This window comes from Hesperophylax consimilis, chromosome 15 (genome assembly GCF_061612785.1).
Source record: "Hesperophylax consimilis isolate HC1 chromosome 15, BYU_Hcon_1.0, whole genome shotgun sequence".
NCBI classification, from domain to species: domain Eukaryota; kingdom Metazoa; phylum Arthropoda; class Insecta; order Trichoptera; family Limnephilidae; genus Hesperophylax; species Hesperophylax consimilis.
This window is the reverse complement of record NC_142850.1, coordinates 1155023-1173774: the sequence shown is the minus strand read 5'-3', so window position 1 is coordinate 1173774 and position 18752 is coordinate 1155023. Positions and strand designations below refer to the sequence as shown.

The following is an 18752-nucleotide window of genomic DNA, read 5'->3' as shown; positions in this document are numbered from 1 at the left end:
TCCTCTCCACAAAAAGACCCTCCTCACAGCATCCCCAAAGATGACATAGGCCCTGAGGGAAATTATTTTCTTCAGGGCCTCCTGTGTGGAGTTAATATATAAAAAAAAATGATTAAGTATACTATATACTTACAACTTACAAATATACTGTCAAAATCAAGATTATATTTTTTTCGAATTGCCCGTCATCCCACGAGTCGTCGGCAAGCAAACGACATAAACCAATTGCTGGAAAACATTACTATGGCGAACTTAATTTTCTTTCAGATATCTATTGCAAGGACACATGGGACTATATCAATCAAAAATATTGTACCATCATTTGTAGGTAGGTACCTACTCAGAATAAAACGCTCGCATTCGATACGACTGAGGTCTCATCGTTTTAATGAATAGTAGTAAAATATTTTCGACGTTGTTTTCATCGATATCCAAATAAATTGAATTATCTGCATCAGAGCGATTGTTTCGAAACACCTGTATTCGATCATAAAAATGTACATCACTATTTTAAAATATACGGGCGATTGACAAACCGTAAAGCGCAAACTCGTCACATGATGACATTCACTCGAAAGTTACTTCGGATTTTTTAATTGCTTTTGTTTTATGAATGTATCGCGTGCACATAACATGCAAAATTAACTTTGAAATTTGAACAATTCTTCAAATTTCAAAGTTAATTTGCAAGTTCTGTGAAAGATTTTTTTCAAGATCTGTTATTATTTCAGTTCTGCCAAGCAGCTAGCCTACAGTGATATAATAATAGGACTTTCGCTTTCGAGTAGGACCTTCACAGATGAACGTTGAAATTTTAAGAATTGTTCAAATTCTCTGAAACAACCCGTCTATGTCATTCATTTGAACATTCGCTTCAAAAGTGCATCTGGTGCAGTGAGAGAAATTTCACATTGAACCTGTTGGCAGCTAACGGAAGCCGCTCGGTGGCTCGGTTTTAGTATGGATGTTAGAACTGGGAAATTTTAAATTGAAAATAAACATTTAAATACAAAACAACGTTATAAGTTGTCAACAAATAAAAAATATTCCAATGAAGGGCTCAGGGCAAAAAAATTGAAATTGTGTGATTTTTCAAATGAAAATAGGTAAATAGACACAAAAATAGGTACATATCATTGGATAAATTGTATAGCGCCGTTTTCGTGAAAAATAACATCAAGGGCGCTGTACAAATCATTATGAATTCCGAGGTTCTATCTAATTTTATTATTTACAAACAGATACAGAAAAACATACTTACCTGGCAAAATTGTGATCTCCTAATAAAAAACAGATTTATATGCTAAAATATGTTACTATGTGTATCTTTGGTCACACAAATTGACTGCTGCGTGAACGTGATTCATTCATCCCACTACATACCAGTTGTGTGTAAATGCCCTTCGAAAAAAGCGTATTCTAATATATATTAGTTATGTGGTTTTAGAGCTGAAGTTTTCTCATAAATGTACAATATTTTTACCTTTTCATCTGTTCCCCTATGTTGCGTGTTTCCTTGCCAAAACCGCCTGGCGAACCCTTTGATGTGTCCCGTCAGCGATTTTCGGAAGTCGAACCCTGGATTCCAGCAAAGGGAACCGTATCCAAACACCCACAAGGATTGCACTTCTTCCTGGCCCATTTTTTCTGCAATATCTCCCAGACGGCTCGGCTCCAAATTCATCGCGTCAGAAACACTCATTTTCAACAAGCCTTATTTATATAAATCACGAAATATAATCAAACTAAATTTGGCTATAAATGTTTAACATTAATGGTTAACTGTACACATACACAATTACTGACATGTCATTCAAGAAAAACACAATTTGATGAAAGTAAAATATCCTAAGAAAACTGGAGAAAGGAATATTGTTCCTCATCGAAAATTAAAATCTTCAGATACAATTTCAACAATCACTAAACACGATAATAAAATTTTTCACTGATGTTATGTCAACTATAGATAAAACCCCGAGATAGATGCAAAATAACAGTGTTAGTTTGACATGTGTTCACTGAAGATCTCGGGAGTAATATGAAAGAAGAACGAAGAACCTCGCGCTGTCACTAAACTTTGTAAAGGGAAACGCGTGTCTAGGGCGCATGCGCGGCCTGCCAGCCAATCAGGCGGCCCCGTTTTATGCCTGTAACGGTGCCGCGGAAAGTAATTTGAATCGATTGTTGCTACCAGCTGATGCAATATGAACAATGGATTTCCGCGGGCTTTCCGATGAAAACATTTTTAACAGGAAGAAATAATAAAAATTACCTGTCATATTATAAATATGAGCTCATTATTATTATTTACATTAAAATTTCTACAAATCAGTCAGACTGAATGTCGTGTCATGTTTTATGGTAGGCAGGTACATCATCAATACTCATTTCAAAAAACATTTTTGGCGACACATAAATAAAATTTATTATTCTTCATTATAGAATTTCACTAAATATGATATATTATGCGTGTATCTTGGAACATTAGCGTAAAAAGTTGATTTTGTATCGTCAATTTATGTTATAATTGTTTTTACGTTTCATCTCACCATGCACAATGCACAACGTGCACAACCATGGCTGTGAATCTAGAATGATTGCTATTGAAAACTAGTAACAAAAGAAAATACGAGTTTTTAAAATAATTATGAGAGATCTTTTTTCCCCAAAGATTATTATTTGCTCAATCGTAAGAATCTTTCTCGGTGAGAAAAGAAAATTTTCTGCGTTTTCATATTCAATAGGCAATATTATATCTATTAAATATATTCGACTCGGTGCCATTTTAGAGTCAGGTCTACTTTACATTTCTTCAAAAAAGTGACAAATCAGAACACGTTTGTAAAGTGACATAGTCAGGACTGGTCCTGTGCAGGCGCAACTGGAGCAGTCTTACCAAGGAGCTAAGGCGCTAACAATAACTGGCGCCAGGCTCCGTTTGGCCCAAGTCCTGACCGGGATATAGTCATAAGAGTGATAAAAAACCAGCCTAAAAACCATTACCAACCTAACCTAATAGATTTTCAGGTTAGTTTTATTTATCACCATTAAAAGTGGTAAAAAACTAGCCTAATAAGTAATAACATATTCTAGTTTGTTGCAATGATCAAATATCAGTAGACCACAAGCTAAAGTAGAAATGTAAAGGTAGACCTCATGCTAAAATAGATATGTAAAAGTAGACCTCATGCTAAAGTAGAAATGTAAAGGTCGACCTCATGCTAAAGTAGAAATGTAAAGGTAGACCTCACGCTAAAGTAGAAATGTAAAGGTAGACCTCATGCTAAAGTAGAAATGTAAAGGTCGACCTCATGCTAAAGTAGAAATGTAAAGGTCGACCTCATGCTAAAGTAGAAATGTAAAGGTAGACCTCATGCTAAAGTAGAAATGTAAAGGTAGACCTCACGCTAAAGTAGAAATGTAAAGGTAGACCTCATGCTAAAGTAGAAATGTAAAGGTCGACCTCATGCTAAAGTAGAAATGTAAAGGTCGACCTCACGCTAAAGTAGAAATGTAAAGGTAGACCTCATGCTAAAGTAGAAATGTAAAGGTAGACCTCATGCTAAAGTAGAAATGTAAAGGTAGACCTCATGCTAAAGTAGAAATGAAAAGGTAGACCTCATGCTAAAGTAGAAATGTAAAGGTCGACCTCATGCTAAAGTAGAAATGTAAAGGTAGACCTCACGCTAAAGTAGAAATGTAAAGGTAGACCTCATGCTAAAGTAGAAATGTAAAGGTTGACCTCATGCTAAAGTAGAAATGTAAAGGTCGACCTCATGCTAAAGTAGAAATGTAAAGGTCGACCTCATGCTAAAGTAGAAATGTAAAGGTAGACCTCATGCTAAAGTAGAAATGTAAAGGTCGACCTCATGCTAAAGTAGAAACGTAAAGGTCGACCTCATGCTAAAGTAGAAATGTAAAGGTAGACCTCATGCTAAAGTAGAAATGTAAAGGTAGACCTCATGCTAAAGTAGAAATGTAAAGGTCGACCTCGTGCTAAAGTAGAAATGTAAAGGTCGACCTCATGCTAAAGTAGAAATGTAAAGGTAGACCTCATGCTAAAGTAGAAATGTAAAGGTAGACCTCATGCTAAAGTGGCACCTTCTAATTTTCTTCGCATGTTTCGGCTAAATAATATTATCCGAAAAAAGCAAATGTATCGTTAGGATCAGACGAACACACTTTATTCATATGTTTCTTAATTATTATTTATTTTAAAGGCCCAGTGGGCTTTTACCCACATACGTAGTACCAACATCTTTTTTTGAGAAATTACTATGAAAATAAAAAAAGATGCACCAGAGATAACAAAATACAGGAAAAAGAAAATATTATTTATACTTATATTTTTAATATTCTTAACTCCTTAAATTATTAATAAGAATATGTACTTACATAAATAATGTTCATCTCGACACTCAGCATCTCTTTTAAACACAAGCGTCTGCTTCCATAAAAGAGAAACATCAAAAAATTCAAAAAAAAAAATGTGAAAACTAATTTTTATATATCATTATTGTTAGCAAATATTATTATACATTGTAAACTGTTTAATTATTACATAATAAAAAAAAATAAAAAAATGTATTGTGAAATACAACGCAGCTTCGGTTCGCAAATGTATACGCAGCATAATAATTCGCAAATGTATACGAAGCATATAAAGCAACATTTATACACAGTTTTGTTACCAAAACTGTGTAAATGTTGTATTGGGGAATGCAAACCACAGTTGGAATGATCCAAGTGTCAAAAGTTCAAAGCCATCGAATTTAGATTTTTAACAATTTTATTATTAAAAATTAAAACTTTTATTTTCGTCCGTTTTCTAAAGTTTTTTCAAATACCTAAAATATTCAAGTAATTTAAATAATTAAGACATTCGTTTGTGTGCCCTAAAATAAATGTTAAAACTTCATGAAGCATTGATAAGTCATCAATCGTGTCGAAATTATCTTTTTATTTCTACATTACATGCATTTTGTGGAAAGGCGACAATTCACTTGATTCATTAATCCAATATTGAGTGATGAATCTTATTATTTATTAATTAAAAAGATAAAAATGACGAACTTTTTGGCTGCGCAATTATTCATGTTTTCCTGTTTGTTCAGTGCATGATGTTTATTATATTATGTTTGCTGCTTTCAAACATAGAAAGCAAATATGAAACAATGAAAAAAAATAATAGTTTTTTTTGGAAGGGAACGCGTTGCTGCCCCTTTGCATTTATATAGTAGGAACGGCATTTATTTTATTACTGCAATTTGTGTTTTAAGTTCACGTTTTTTGTATATATTTATTGTGTATTTCTGGTCTACTCGGTTCTTCCACTAATCTTCGATAAATATTTATTTATAGTTTCCATTCATAATCGATATGTAACAACAAGGCAAATAAACTTTTTGGAACGTTGATAATCATTTGAATAGAAAAACAATACTACGAAAGAAACAAGAAAAAACCTTATCAAACCGTATTGTACATATGTGGTGGAAAAGCAACGGTGGCAATAATAATGATAAAATAGAACCAAGAAGTTTTTTGCGTAACTTTTGGTAATAAAATAAGTCATTCTGTTATTTTTAATAAATTAAGATATTTTATAGAGTTTTTAAGAGACCATCGTTATCGTCCGGTATGGTCTAGTGGCTAGGATACCTGGCTCTCACCCAGGAGGCTCGGGTTCGATTCCCGGTACCGGAAATATTTTTGGAGTTTTTTTATAATTTTGTTTTTTTTTTGGAAAAAACAATTATGTATTTAAAGTAACTAAAAAAATATAAACACCCAAAATTATTTTTGAATTTTTATAAAATAATTAGTGTATTTCGTGCGAAAGTACAACAGTTTGTTACCATTACTAAAAAAATATGTTATCTCTTTCATATATAACTATATAAACTGAATGTTTATTTTTAGTACCTGTTTTTTTTCTAACCGCTACAAAAATCCTACTTCAACAATTCTTTTTTAATTTGGATATCAGGTGATAAAATGAATTTCTATGTTCTCATAAAAAGTTTTACGAAAAATCAATAGATGCTGTTATTTTTTTATTTTTTATATATTCTATAATATTGTTATTGGGTTTATAAAAACAGTTTATTTTTAAACAAGTTCTGCTGTTTAATAATTATTACGCATGACAGCTGTTTCGCCCTCTGAAGGCATTATCAAACTGTCAAACAAGATGCTGTTACTTCACCTTGATAATTGCCATCTGTGCGAAAACGTTCAAACTATTAAAGTTATATATCCATTGTTACTCTTCATCTTTTTCTGTATTATTGGTGAGAGATTATCAGTTTTTTGTAAACTTTTCGCTACTTCACATTGTTGCTATCTGTGTAATAAAGTTCAAACCTCGTTGTAAAATGATTTTGTACACTTAATTTAGTTCGTCAATTTTACCATAGACGGCATTGAAAAATACAGAATAACTTTCTAAGGATGTTATAAATTATTATCACTTGTTTCATCAGTCTAATTCATAATTCGACAGGTGTAAATAACCTCTAATGCAAATGTTTATCCGACATATTATTATTTATTATTCAACGATCCGTGTAGTTTGGCACACCTGTTGGCAGTCAGCATAAGCTCGCCAGGTATGCAAAAACCAGATTTGTTTGGGATGCGCCTTCAGGATAACCTCTGACCCTTCGCCCATAAGTAACTGTTGCTTGCAATTCGTGCCACACTCAATGCGCTCCGTGAACCTAATTATTATTAAAACGCTAGATTTTATGAAATGCTGTACTAAATAAGTAGGTATTATTTATGCCCAACTTTCTTCGGTACATAAATAAAATTGTTTATTAAATATCTTTGTTCAAATTAATGATTAATTTAAAAGCGACCATGATTCATAAATAAAATTTGTACTCTCTTACCCGGTAAATAATAGTTGTTGGCAAATTTGTGCATTTAAATTAAATTACACTTCAATTATAATTAGTAGTAGGTACGTGGCTAATTTATGTTAATTAAGTGTTAATCTCAAGTGACCTACCGGGTAAGTATTATACTGTATATTTTCTCCATAAATAGTTCAGTAATAACATAGATCACTGTAGAAATGTATTATAAGTTTGTACAGCGCCCTTGAGGTGTTTTTGCACAAAAATGGCGCTATAAAGTCATCCAAGTATTATTATTATTATTATTAATTTACATAGCGTCATATTTGTAAAACATCATCACCTCGAAGGCTTAACAAATTAAACTAGTGCGTCTACTTGGAGAAAACTTTACTGATATCAAATTTTGCTAATTTATTGAAAATCTAATTATTCGTATTTCTTTTGAAAACGGGACTGCAGGCCTCGAATGAATTGACTATCAGTGAATCACGAATCACGAATGCGTTATGTTTGTTAGGATGTCGGAACACGTGTTCATAAAAATATAATTTTTTCACATTTCGTCCTTATATTTATTAGGATAAGCGCAGCTGCAAAAACAAGTGTTGCGATATATTCTGTTTTACTCTGGTTTTACTGATATTTTGTTGGGAAATGGCGCGCCATCACGTTTTTAACCGGATTTCTGTACATCAACAGTACTTATTTTTTCCGTGTTCAGGCACCAAAGACGAAGTAACCAATAAATTAATAATTTGTTTTAAATGAATTTTCTCTAAAAAATATAGACAGTCGCAACTCCCACAACTGCACAGTTAAGTATGTCGAGCTGTAACTCGATTCATTTTACAAAATGTGATATAGAAAAGCATACAGTATCAATTTTAAGATCCATTATTTTTTGCATGCGTATGTTGGTCATTAAACAATCTTTTAAAATATCACATAATATATTGCTAACAAACAGTGGCGTAGCCATAAAATTCACACGGGGTGGGGGGGGATCGACCCTGTTGGGGGGTGGGTTGGGGTTTATTATGTAATGCAGTCCAGTCTTGCCAATTGGACTTATTAATATTGACAGCTACCTTCTTCAATCTATTTCACCACTTAGTGAAAAACCTAATTAATTATGATTTTTAAAAGATTTCACGATAAAATTTCACAGCAAACTATTACGAATCGTGCATTTTGGTGAAATATAGCCTGCATGTAGTCATTACATAATCAATATTATGTACCCAGCAGACTAACCCGTTGGCTACCGTTGTAAAAACAAAGAAGATATTAGAATTTTTTTCTTTCTATCTGTTTCATAAAAGACGCATGTATCAGAAAGAGACGTCAGAACAAAATTTATTATAATTTAGTGGGAAATATGATGAAAATTGCGTAGAATTGAATATGATTGCGTTTTCGCTGCGTATCTTGTCATTTTAGCCAGTAGCGACTACGTCATAGCCAAATTCGAACAGTTTAGGAATTTGCGATTTTACGTCGTTCTTAAAATATATTTTTTTATTAACAACAGTGTATTTTTTGTCATACTGCAATAAGGTAGCAATTATTTGAGGCCAGAAATACTATAACATCTATTTTGTGGATGCTGAAGTAAGTAGTGAATGCCGAAGTAAGTAGTGGATGCTGAAGTATATAGTGGATGCTGAAGTATATAGCGAATTCTGAAGTAAGTAGTGGATGCTGAAGTAAGTAGTGAATGCTGAAGTAAGTAGTGGATGCTGAAGTAAGTAGTGAATGCTGAAGTAAGTAGTGGATGCTGAAGTAAGTAGTGAATGCTGAAGTAAGTAGTGAATGCCGAAGTAAGTAGTGGATGCTGAAGTATATAGTGGATGCTGAAGTATATAGCGAATTCTGAAGTAAGTAGTGGATGCTGAAGTAAGTAGTGAATGCTGAAGTAAGTAGTGGATGCTGAAGTAAGTAGTGAATGCTGAAGTAAGTAGTGGATGCTGAAGTAAGTAGTGAATGCTGAAGTAAGTAGTGGATGCTGAAGTAAGTAGTGAATGCTGAAGTAAGTAGTGGATGCTGAAGTAAGTAGTGAATGCTGAAGTAAGTAGTGGATGCTGAAGTAAGTAGTGAATGCTGAAGTAAGTAGTGAATGCTGAAGTAAGTAGTGAATGCCGAAGTAAGTAGTGGGTGCTGAAGTTAGTAGTGGATGCTGAAGTAAGTAGTGGGTGCTGAAGTTAATAGTGGATGCTGAAGTAAGTAGTGGATGCTGAAGTAAGTAGTGGATACTGAAGTAAGTAGTGAATGCTAATGTAAGTAGTGGATGCTGAAGTAAGTAGTGGATGCTGAAGTAAGTAGTGGATACTGAAGTAAGTAGTGAATGCTAATGTAAGTAGTGGATGCTGAAGTAAGTAGTGGATGCTGAAGTAAGTAGTGGATGCTAAAGTAAATAGTGGATGCTGAAGTAAGTAGTGGATGCTAAAGTTATGATAATAATAATACTTGGATGACTTGTATAGCGCCGTTTTTGTGCAAAAACACCTCAAGGGCGCTGTACAAACTTATAATACATTTCTACAGTGATCTATGTTATTACTTAACTATTTATGGAGAAAATATACAGTACAATACTTACCTGGTAGGTCACTTGAGATTAAAACTTAATTAACATTATCTAATTGTTTATTGGCGAAATTTAGATACAGGATTTAGGACTTAATTGAAAAATTGAATAAAACTGGACTTTCTCTTAGGATTGGTATATTTAATTTAAGGGTACGACAGCTTAAAAACTGGACTTTCTCTTAGGATTGGTATATTTAATTTAAGGGTACGACAGCTTAAAAATGTAAGTTTTTAGTTTAGACCTGAATTCTGTTGGACTTGTTATGGATCTTAGTTCCGGAGGGAGTTTATTCCAAGCCTTCGGCCTAGATACTCCGAAAGCGCGATCACCAAACTTAGTATTTCGCTTGCGCATAGGTTCTATCAGTCTGCCTACAGCTGCTGATGTTGCTGATCTAAGCGTTGACTGCCTCAGACCAGTGTTTTCCGGGACGCATAGTTCAGAGATGTAGGGTGGGGCCATTTCATTGATTGATTTAAACACCATCCAGCACAGTTTGTACTGGATTCTTTCAGGGCACTTGAGCCAGTGAAGGTTACGAAGGTGTTCTGAAATGTGCGAATATTTAGAAACCCCGGTTATGAGCCGTGCTGCTGCATTAAACACTGATTGAAGTTTGTCAATTTGATATTTTGGAATAAAGTAAGTAGCGGATACTGAAGTAAGTAGTGAAGGTTGGATGAAGGCAAAGAGGAAAGTTAGTATTTTTAGTAGCATTTTGACATACCTTGTCCAAGAAGTAGTATTTGTTTGTCCCCTATAGATTCAAAAACTACTGGATCGATTTCGCTAAACATTTCGATGATTGTTTTAGTATCAGGAGTGTTTAGAGAGAGGTATGAATATATCGGGGACGCCCGGAAAGGTATTATCTATGCACTGGAATGAGATACGGAGTCGAATAAAAGTCGATTTAATGTAGTTTTTTTAAGTAACAATATAGTATATGGTAGTGAATGGTGGAAGTCGGGCACTCCGAGGAATCAAGTGGAACAAATACTTATAAAAAGTAAACTTTACAATACTTTAGAATAATATTCCACCTTAAAAGTAGATCCAGTTTTCAGTTACACTAGAATTCACAACCTCAAAACTTTACCAACCATTTATAACCCGGAGCAAAGTCAACTAGTTAGAAAAAAAAATATTGAGATCGTCTGAGTCGTTTTAGTCGCAAAGATATAATTCGGTAGCCAATGGGTTAGCGAAACGAAGATGTTCACTTCGTGATTAATTTTAAAACAGGTTGATTATGAATAATTATGAAAGTATATGTTATTGATTATATTCTCCAGATAATTGACAGCTCCGTAAAAAAAACAATTATTGAACGGCTAATTTGGAGTTGGTACCTACACCATCTCATCTCTCATCTTACATCTCCAATATTGGTTCAATCTCTTTTTGCACACACAGTACCAAATACAGGGTGTTTGCTAAATATTAAGAAATCTAACATTAAATAGAAACATTTTGAAGAGAGATAATCATTTCCCGGTTAAGAACTTAATTAAATTTCTACTTTTTGTGTGACACTTCACAAGAGCGCCTTTGTCTGTACAATGTAAAGACAGGGGGACTATGTCGCCACCCGGTTGGGCAGAGTTGAGATGCGTATTTAAGTAGGGGCTGTAGGAAGAGATTTATTAATGCTGGTTTTAAAGAGGGCGGATTACACGAAGGAGGGAAACCAGATACCGGTAGCTCGTTCCACATACGAAACGACTTACACAAAAAGGAGTCGAAGAAACGACGCATTACTATCTTCAAACTGAAAATATTACAATAAAAGATATAAATTTGTTTTAGACCACTTTAATTTAGAAGCACCATTCCTTCTTCTTAAATTATATTTTTTGTTTATATATCTGTCAATATTTTGTATCGTAGGTTAGTTTTAATATTCTCCTGATGAAGGAAGGGTGCTTCCGAAACCGGTAGAGTACAATTAAAATTAAAGTGGTCTAAAACAAATTTATATCTTTTATTGTAAATTATGACGAGCCACAAAGTAAATGCTTATTACAAATATGAAAATATTACCATCACAGTAAGCGGAAAATGTTGCTTATATCATCGTGGAGGATTTAGCCAGCCAAATAATTGAACTCATGACGTCAGACGTGTTGCCAACTCTGCAACGAAACACTAACCGGTCAATTGAAAATCAACCTACTTATAATATAATAATTGGTTTAAACTTGTCAGGGAAGAAAATTGATGGAAACGGTAGGTACATATACAGGGTTTTCCAATAAGAGGTGTTATTTTGATATTCATGATAAACATGTTATGTTTCGTTGCTTGTGTGGCACGTAGCGCCGTCTTGTTGAAAGTAAACGTTGTCCAGATCAATACCATCTAATTCCAGCCATAAAAAATCATTAATCGTCTCTCGATAGCGCAATCCTTTCACCGTAACTGTTGCTCCAGCCTCATTTTCGAAAAAGTAAGGTCCAATGACTCCGCTGGACCATAAACTGCACCAAACCAATTTTGCTTGTTGACGAAGCCACCGAAGTGGAAATGGGCCTCATCACTCAAGATGATTTGCATTTGATTCACTCAAGTGAATTTTAATAATTTCAATGCGTTGTTGAAGCGTGTATCTTTCCATTTTTATTAATGGCGTAGTTTTTACTTGTCAAATGTCAAAAAATGATAGCTTCAAAAGTAACATCTACTGAAATAGCGGGCTATTCAAAATAACACCTCTTATTGGAAAACCCTGTACATCGCACTAGACTTTTGCTTTCTTCAAGACTGGACAGAACTTTTGCCAGTTAAAGTAGTAATCATACCCCTTTAATTAAGAAATTACTAGGATTATAGTTTAAATAAATATATTGTTATTTCGATCGCAAGTAATTTCAATAATGGTCTACGGAACTTACAACCATTATTTTAATTGTTAAAAATAAAATAGGCCTCATATTTTTCGTTCCATATTATACAACTAACTGTTCCCAGGCAAAAGATGGTTCTTTACCAGGGGCGGATCTAATGGTCAGCATTTCAGCAAATGCTGACTCCCCCCCTGCTGTTGCAGTTCCGTCTTCAATCTATGGGTTTTATCTCTGTAAGCAAAAAATCTCTTTAATTTTTATTGAGGAAGAAGATAATACTAATAAATCTAAACCAAACATGAAACAGAACAAGACACAGAAACACAAAAAGAAAACGATCATAACTAGAAATAAGAAAAAGTTGTTCCTGAATATTAATTTTGACATTTATAAAGTCAAGATATCCCATAATAAAAATCGGATATGTTTATCCGAGACACTATCTAGGTTACAAACCAATTCATTAGAAACATTGTATCCATTTAAATAGGTAGAAGAGGTAAAAATAGGCCAAAAGTATGGGAAAAATTACTTGCAAAATGATTTTTTTAAATTTTTTTTTTATAGTGAATACCTCACAAGAGTCCCAACTGCTCCCGTCTGGAGCCAGTGAGACTATGGCATCCCCAATTGGGGGATGTTGTGAGGCTGAAGGTAAGTGGGGAAGGGAAAGAGGAAGGTGGGGAAGTATATTGTCAATTCTGAGTTTGAAATTCAATATCGATAAATATGTCCCAATGGTCTAGTGGCTTAAAACGCCTGTCCCGGTAAGACAAGAGATACTGGGTTCTATTTTCTAGTTGAGACACAGAAATATAAAAAAAATATTTTTATTTTTCTGTGTCTTGTTCTGTTTTATGTTTGGTTTAGATTTATTACTATTATCTTCTTCTTAATATATTAAATACATTGGTGTGTATAAACCTTCAAAATAAGTTAAAAAGAAAAAGTGGTTCCTAAATATTTATTTTTTATTACCTTTCTAAAAAAAAAACTCTTACCGTAATTTAAAAAAGTAAAAGTGTTATTTTAATTTTTAACTTTTAAACCCCTTCAATAAAATTAACGAATCATTCTATGAAGTTTACTGTTTTCCACTATAACTTACTTTCTATAACTTACTGATGTTGAATATTGTAAGATTTATTAAGAATCTCCTCAAATTATTCGTAATCTGGTTAAAAAAGGGACTGCAGGCCCTTAAAAATGAATTGATAGGTTTCCAAATAAACTTTTAGTAAGATACTAATGTATTATCACGATGTCGGAACACGTGTGCATAAAATTTTAAATATTTAAGCATTTTGTCATTGCATATTATGAAGGAAAATGCAGATGCATGAACACTTGTTCCGATATAATAGGAATTTACTTAAAGTTTATCAGGAAACGGCCTGCAATCCCGCTTTTAACTGGATTAGTAATAATTTGAAGGCCGCGCTACCATTCCTCGTAAGTGATTTATTTTGCTTATAAATAACCTCCCCCCAAGGGCCTCTTGATTATGTTTGCTGATTGCCTTTTGAGTATTAGATCCGGCCCTATTCTTTACCACAACCTTATTATATGTATTTAAGGTGCATTTTAAACCTAACAATCAATACTTAGACCTGATTTACAATGGTTCCTATAGAAAAAATAAAATAATCTGTCTATTAATTAATTAGTATACATATAATATTATTTTTACACATAAATCTTATTTATCTTAATCTAAGGTAAAATATAAAGTAAACCCGAGTTAGTCAAGAGATAAATTCAAAATGTTTGTAGATTCTCTAACACTATAATAATTCATCACCACCTCGTGTAAATCCTAAAACAAACCATAAGAATAATATGTCACACAGAACGATTAGTCTTTTGACTGGAGTCCCACAGCCGAGTAGGCGGCACTTGTCTCAGTAAAGCCTTGTCACTGTGTAGTTTTGTCTCTGTTTAGTTGTGTGGACAAATGGTGCCATCTACCAGCCGGGCCGGGTACTAACTGCAATGTGACAGGTAAATTAATAAAGTTTTGTTGTGTCAACCGGAAAACGGTCGTGATTTGTGGGAGGCAAACAGTAAATATGCCATTCAGCTTTCCAAGAGAATTCATCCATGAAAGATTACCAAGATTACTGTTTTCAGAAAACCATTTTAACTATTTCGTGTGGATTCAAGGTAAAATTATTACCGACCATAGTTTAAAGAATATCTCTAGGGAATTGATAAATAATATGAATAAGATTGAGACGAATGTTACAAAAGGTAAAGGATTAGGAATGACTCAACATTTCGCCGGTAAACTGATAAAACAGAACAGTGATAAAACAGAACACGATATAACAGATATGGTTAGGTTAGGTTAGATGTTTTAATGATAGGTTGTAACATTGACAAGTTCCAAGATATCATTGTCGGTGTTACAATCTTTAAAAGGCCTTACCGCTTTTATCTGCCGGTCTCCTACTGTCCTGGTGTTACCTCCTGTGAACTAGAGCAAAATCTCCCATCCTCGGTCCAGAAGTGAGTTTTGACAGCATATTAAGGAAAGAGAATATTGTCCCACTTGAAGAAATTGCCTATCTAATGGAAACAGCTTGAACCTAGGGATAAGCAGCCACGACAAAGAGTTTCCCTGTCAGTCTGGCGGATTGGTAATTTGTTAGTTTGGTAGTTTCTCCGTCAGTGTGTCATCACCGTCACGACGCGGCTTGGCTGAGGGAGGCGAGGAGACGACTCTCACACGATCACGACTGACGCCGACATATTATTCTGCAGATCCCACTGACGAGATGTCGGCCGGATAGATGACTTTCTGTCACACCGGGCCCAGGCCATAGCAGTCCATAGCCAGCCCGTTACACGATAGACGATAGATGGATTGCGGAGCCACCTGATGCTCGGAGAGTCTCCACTTGTAAACTAAATTTATTGAGCACAAACAGATTATTTCGGATAATAATAACAATGCATTCAAACAGCGCTATTTTGTGATTTCTAGGTACACTTTGCTCTAATTGCCATACCGTTCTACTTACTTTAAAGTATAAGTCCTTCCACATACTTAGTTCGACTACTGAGAGTTCCATTGTAACCATTATTTCAATAACATTTGACTTTATGTGAAAAAGAGCGTTGGCTTCTACCAATCATAAAAAATATAGAACAAGTTACAAATAATGCAAAAGAGATATTTTATAAGCATTAATTTTGCGATTTTGATTGGATAGTCAGGACATTATAGAAAAATACGGCGAATGAGAAAACCGAACCTAAACAATTCACAAATGTCTTAAAAGCAGTCATTTTTAGCTTTGAGAAATTCTTATTGTAAAATAATAACAAAAAGATTAGGTAACAATGAAACTATTTCTCAACTTTTCCATATGAGTATATTAAATATGGAACTGTTTTCTTATTATAAATAAAACATTTTTAAAGATAGCTCTCAGTTTCATAAAATGTGACACTTTTACAAAAATAAAAATGCTGAGAATTTTAGAAACTACTACGATTATAATAGGTTTTTAATGATGTTTCAAACATTTGGCATCTGCCAACTCATTTGAGACAAATTCACTCCATTCGCGCATAATCATAGACAAACACTTTGGTAGTAGGCAATGCTTAGTCGCATAATAGAATACCTACAAGAAAACACTTTAAAATACACAAAAAAATGAAATCAAGCAATTGAGTTCCTACCCACACTTACCAAGTACCCACCCACTCGTGAACATTATAAAATCCATGGGAAACAGAAGGCTTAACTCCTCAAACAAAACAATGAGAAAACAGCTTAACCTGTCTTTATTATTAATCCAACGAGTTCTTTTTGTCTATCACTAAGTATGTAGTCTTGCCATGTACTTTTAAAATTGTTTTTAAAATCAAGCGCAGCAACAACAGTCCATGTACTTCACACATTTTATGATATATTATTATGAGGACGTGTATTGATTAATACACACTTCCGTTTATGGGCTCAGTGGGATAGGATTTGGTAATTGTTTATTGTAATCCTCCCACTTGGCTGTTACTCAGATTTACTTGAATAACTTCTAACACAAAGAAAATATCTATAAAACTGCTTGTTTAACTTGTGAGTCAACAATGTACATATCGCATTACTTTCTTTTTAACATAAATTTGTCAAAACTGTGAAAAATAATGATGTTATCAAGCTTATTTTTTGGATGTATTTTAGAAGTTGTCCAAGCAACCGACAATAAAAATTTCAAGTTCTTAGGATATTCTAATCATATACCTGAAATTGTTCTTTTTATTAAAAATGGAGTAACCTTCAAATGTTTTAAGATTAGTAAGGAAGACTAGGGTCACATAATTTGAACAACTTATCAAATTTCAAAGTTAAAATTCAAAATCTTTGAAATTTACATTCAACTTCGTTTATTATTTTATTTATTTTACGGGTTGTTTCACGGAATTCGAACAATTCATCAAATTTCAAAGTTGATTTACAAGTTCTGTGAAGGTTCTATTCAAGTTCTATTATTATTTCATAACTAGCCAGTTGTTTCACAAAACTGAAATAATAAAAAAAATGAATAGAACCTTCACAGAACTTGAATATCAACTTTGAAATTTGATGAATTGTTCAAATTCTGAGAATCAACCCGTCTTTGGGTTGGGGTGTTTGGCAGAAATTCAAATGTAACCATATAGTTAACATTATTACGGAATGACCAATCACCTTCATTTGTTTTTTTTTTCATTTGAAAGGTTTCGGTTAATAGCCGGTTCTAGGTCCGTTACAGCTTTTGAACAATTTTTGATTAGAAGAAAAGCACAACTGTCATGTTGTTATGATTGTCCGCTGAGCACAGTTTGAATGAAATTTGAAAGGCCCCTTAAAGTAAAAAAGACAGAATATAATATGAATTTCTGTGAAACACTCCTACCTCAGAAAATATATTTGGCAACGGTCCTTTGACACCAATACACGGTTGGGAGATGTATAAGGTGTGATGGCACGTCAGGTGAAATTAAAAGAGCAATCATCCAGTATTCAATTCTTTAGCCCGAACTTTACACGAATAAGACGTAAAGAGAGATGGTGCCCATTGCAGCTGCAGATGTGTGTGTACTGAATATTGTGGTTGTTCCGCATTCCGAGAGGTGACCTCCGAAGTGCAACCTTTCTCTATAAAAATAGGCAAGTATTAAATACAAGCATTTAATTAATAATCATCTGCACTTTTTTCACTATTTGTTTCTGATTCTTTTATTCCATTGAGACTGGCACTGGAATCCAGAACAAAATAGGTATTTACTTAAATCAAAATAATACTTTTCTACAATTCCACTAAAGGCGTTATATTCAGAGATGTGCTTTATTTCAAATAAATCCATTTCAAATGGAAATGCAAAATGCAAAATGGGTATTTTCCATTTTGCATTTTAAATCCTTTTCTCAATGCATTTTCCATTTTAACTGCTTTTTTGCAATATTCTTCCCACTATCTCCACTAATCTTTTTTTTCATAAGCCCCAAATATCAGTCGGTCCTCAACCTCGCTATGAGAGATAATTTACATTTGTCAAGTTGCTCCCTGGAAATAGAGTGATACCATTACAAAAAATACTGAACATGGCCATGACGCTGTAATATTAAATGTTAGATAGCAGTTTCTATGTTTTTACGTTGGCAACATTAGTCCCGCGCAAATTTTTTGTGGTTTCATAATCTGTAGTCGTGGTGTTTTTGGATTTACCATCATGTAATATGTTTGTTCTACATTGATGTCCATTATTAAATGACAAAATTGTTAAAAAATTATATAATTATTTTGATTGTTTGACCTGAGAAACCATTTTGCATTTTCAATGCATTTTGAAAATAGGTATTTTGCATTTTGTATTTGAAATGCTTTTCCAAAAACCATTTTGCATTTTGCATTTTCAAATGGAAAAGTTTTGACCCATTTCCATTTTGCATTTCAAATGGTTTTGGGTACCCATTTTGCACATCTCTGGTTATATTATAATAGTAGCTATATAAATAAAGTAGTAAACGAGAAATAACTATGTACATATTGTGTACTTCCATTTGCACGTGCATTTGCCATGATAATATATTATGAATTATGACGCAATGCGAAAATAAACACGTGTTAAGGTATCGTGATAATCTACTAAAATAATTAATTAAACTAAGGTAATTTACTAAATTAACAACACTCATTTTTCTCCGTGCAGCAGCAGTAGGGTCCTTCAGATGATTTGTCACAAAAACGGCATTACACAAATCATCCAAATATTTTATATTATTATTTAGTAGTTGTGAAATTTGTATTCGGTCGCGCGATAAGATGCGACCACCTTCCATGTAAACAAGAAACCTGACTTAATAATATCACTATGATGTGCTTTCACGGCATTCACAGATCACGTGATTCGTGAGATCGCGTCGAGAGGTCTCTCCGGAGCAGAACTCTAATACAG

General features: G+C 33.6%; 1 protein-coding gene and 1 non-coding gene across 2 annotated transcripts in view; one reads left to right on the top strand and one right to left on the bottom strand.

Annotated features, from left to right (window-relative positions):
* LOC149417152 (glutathione-specific gamma-glutamylcyclotransferase 1) overlaps positions 1-2021 on the bottom strand; it is a 42402-nt gene extending 40381 nt beyond the window's left edge. The window contains exon 1 of the mRNA XM_089639917.1: positions 1484-2021. Coding sequence (XP_089496043.1) covers positions 1484-1702 — 219 coding nt within the window. The 5' untranslated portion in view covers positions 1703-2021. The remainder of the gene's footprint in view (positions 1-1483) is intronic.
* A 3613-nt stretch (positions 2022-5634) lies between these two features.
* On the top strand, positions 5635-5706 carry TRNAE-CUC (transfer RNA glutamic acid (anticodon CUC)). The gene has a single exon. It is a non-coding gene; the product is annotated as a tRNA-Glu (tRNA).
* The last annotated feature ends 13046 nt before the right edge of the window (positions 5707-18752 follow it).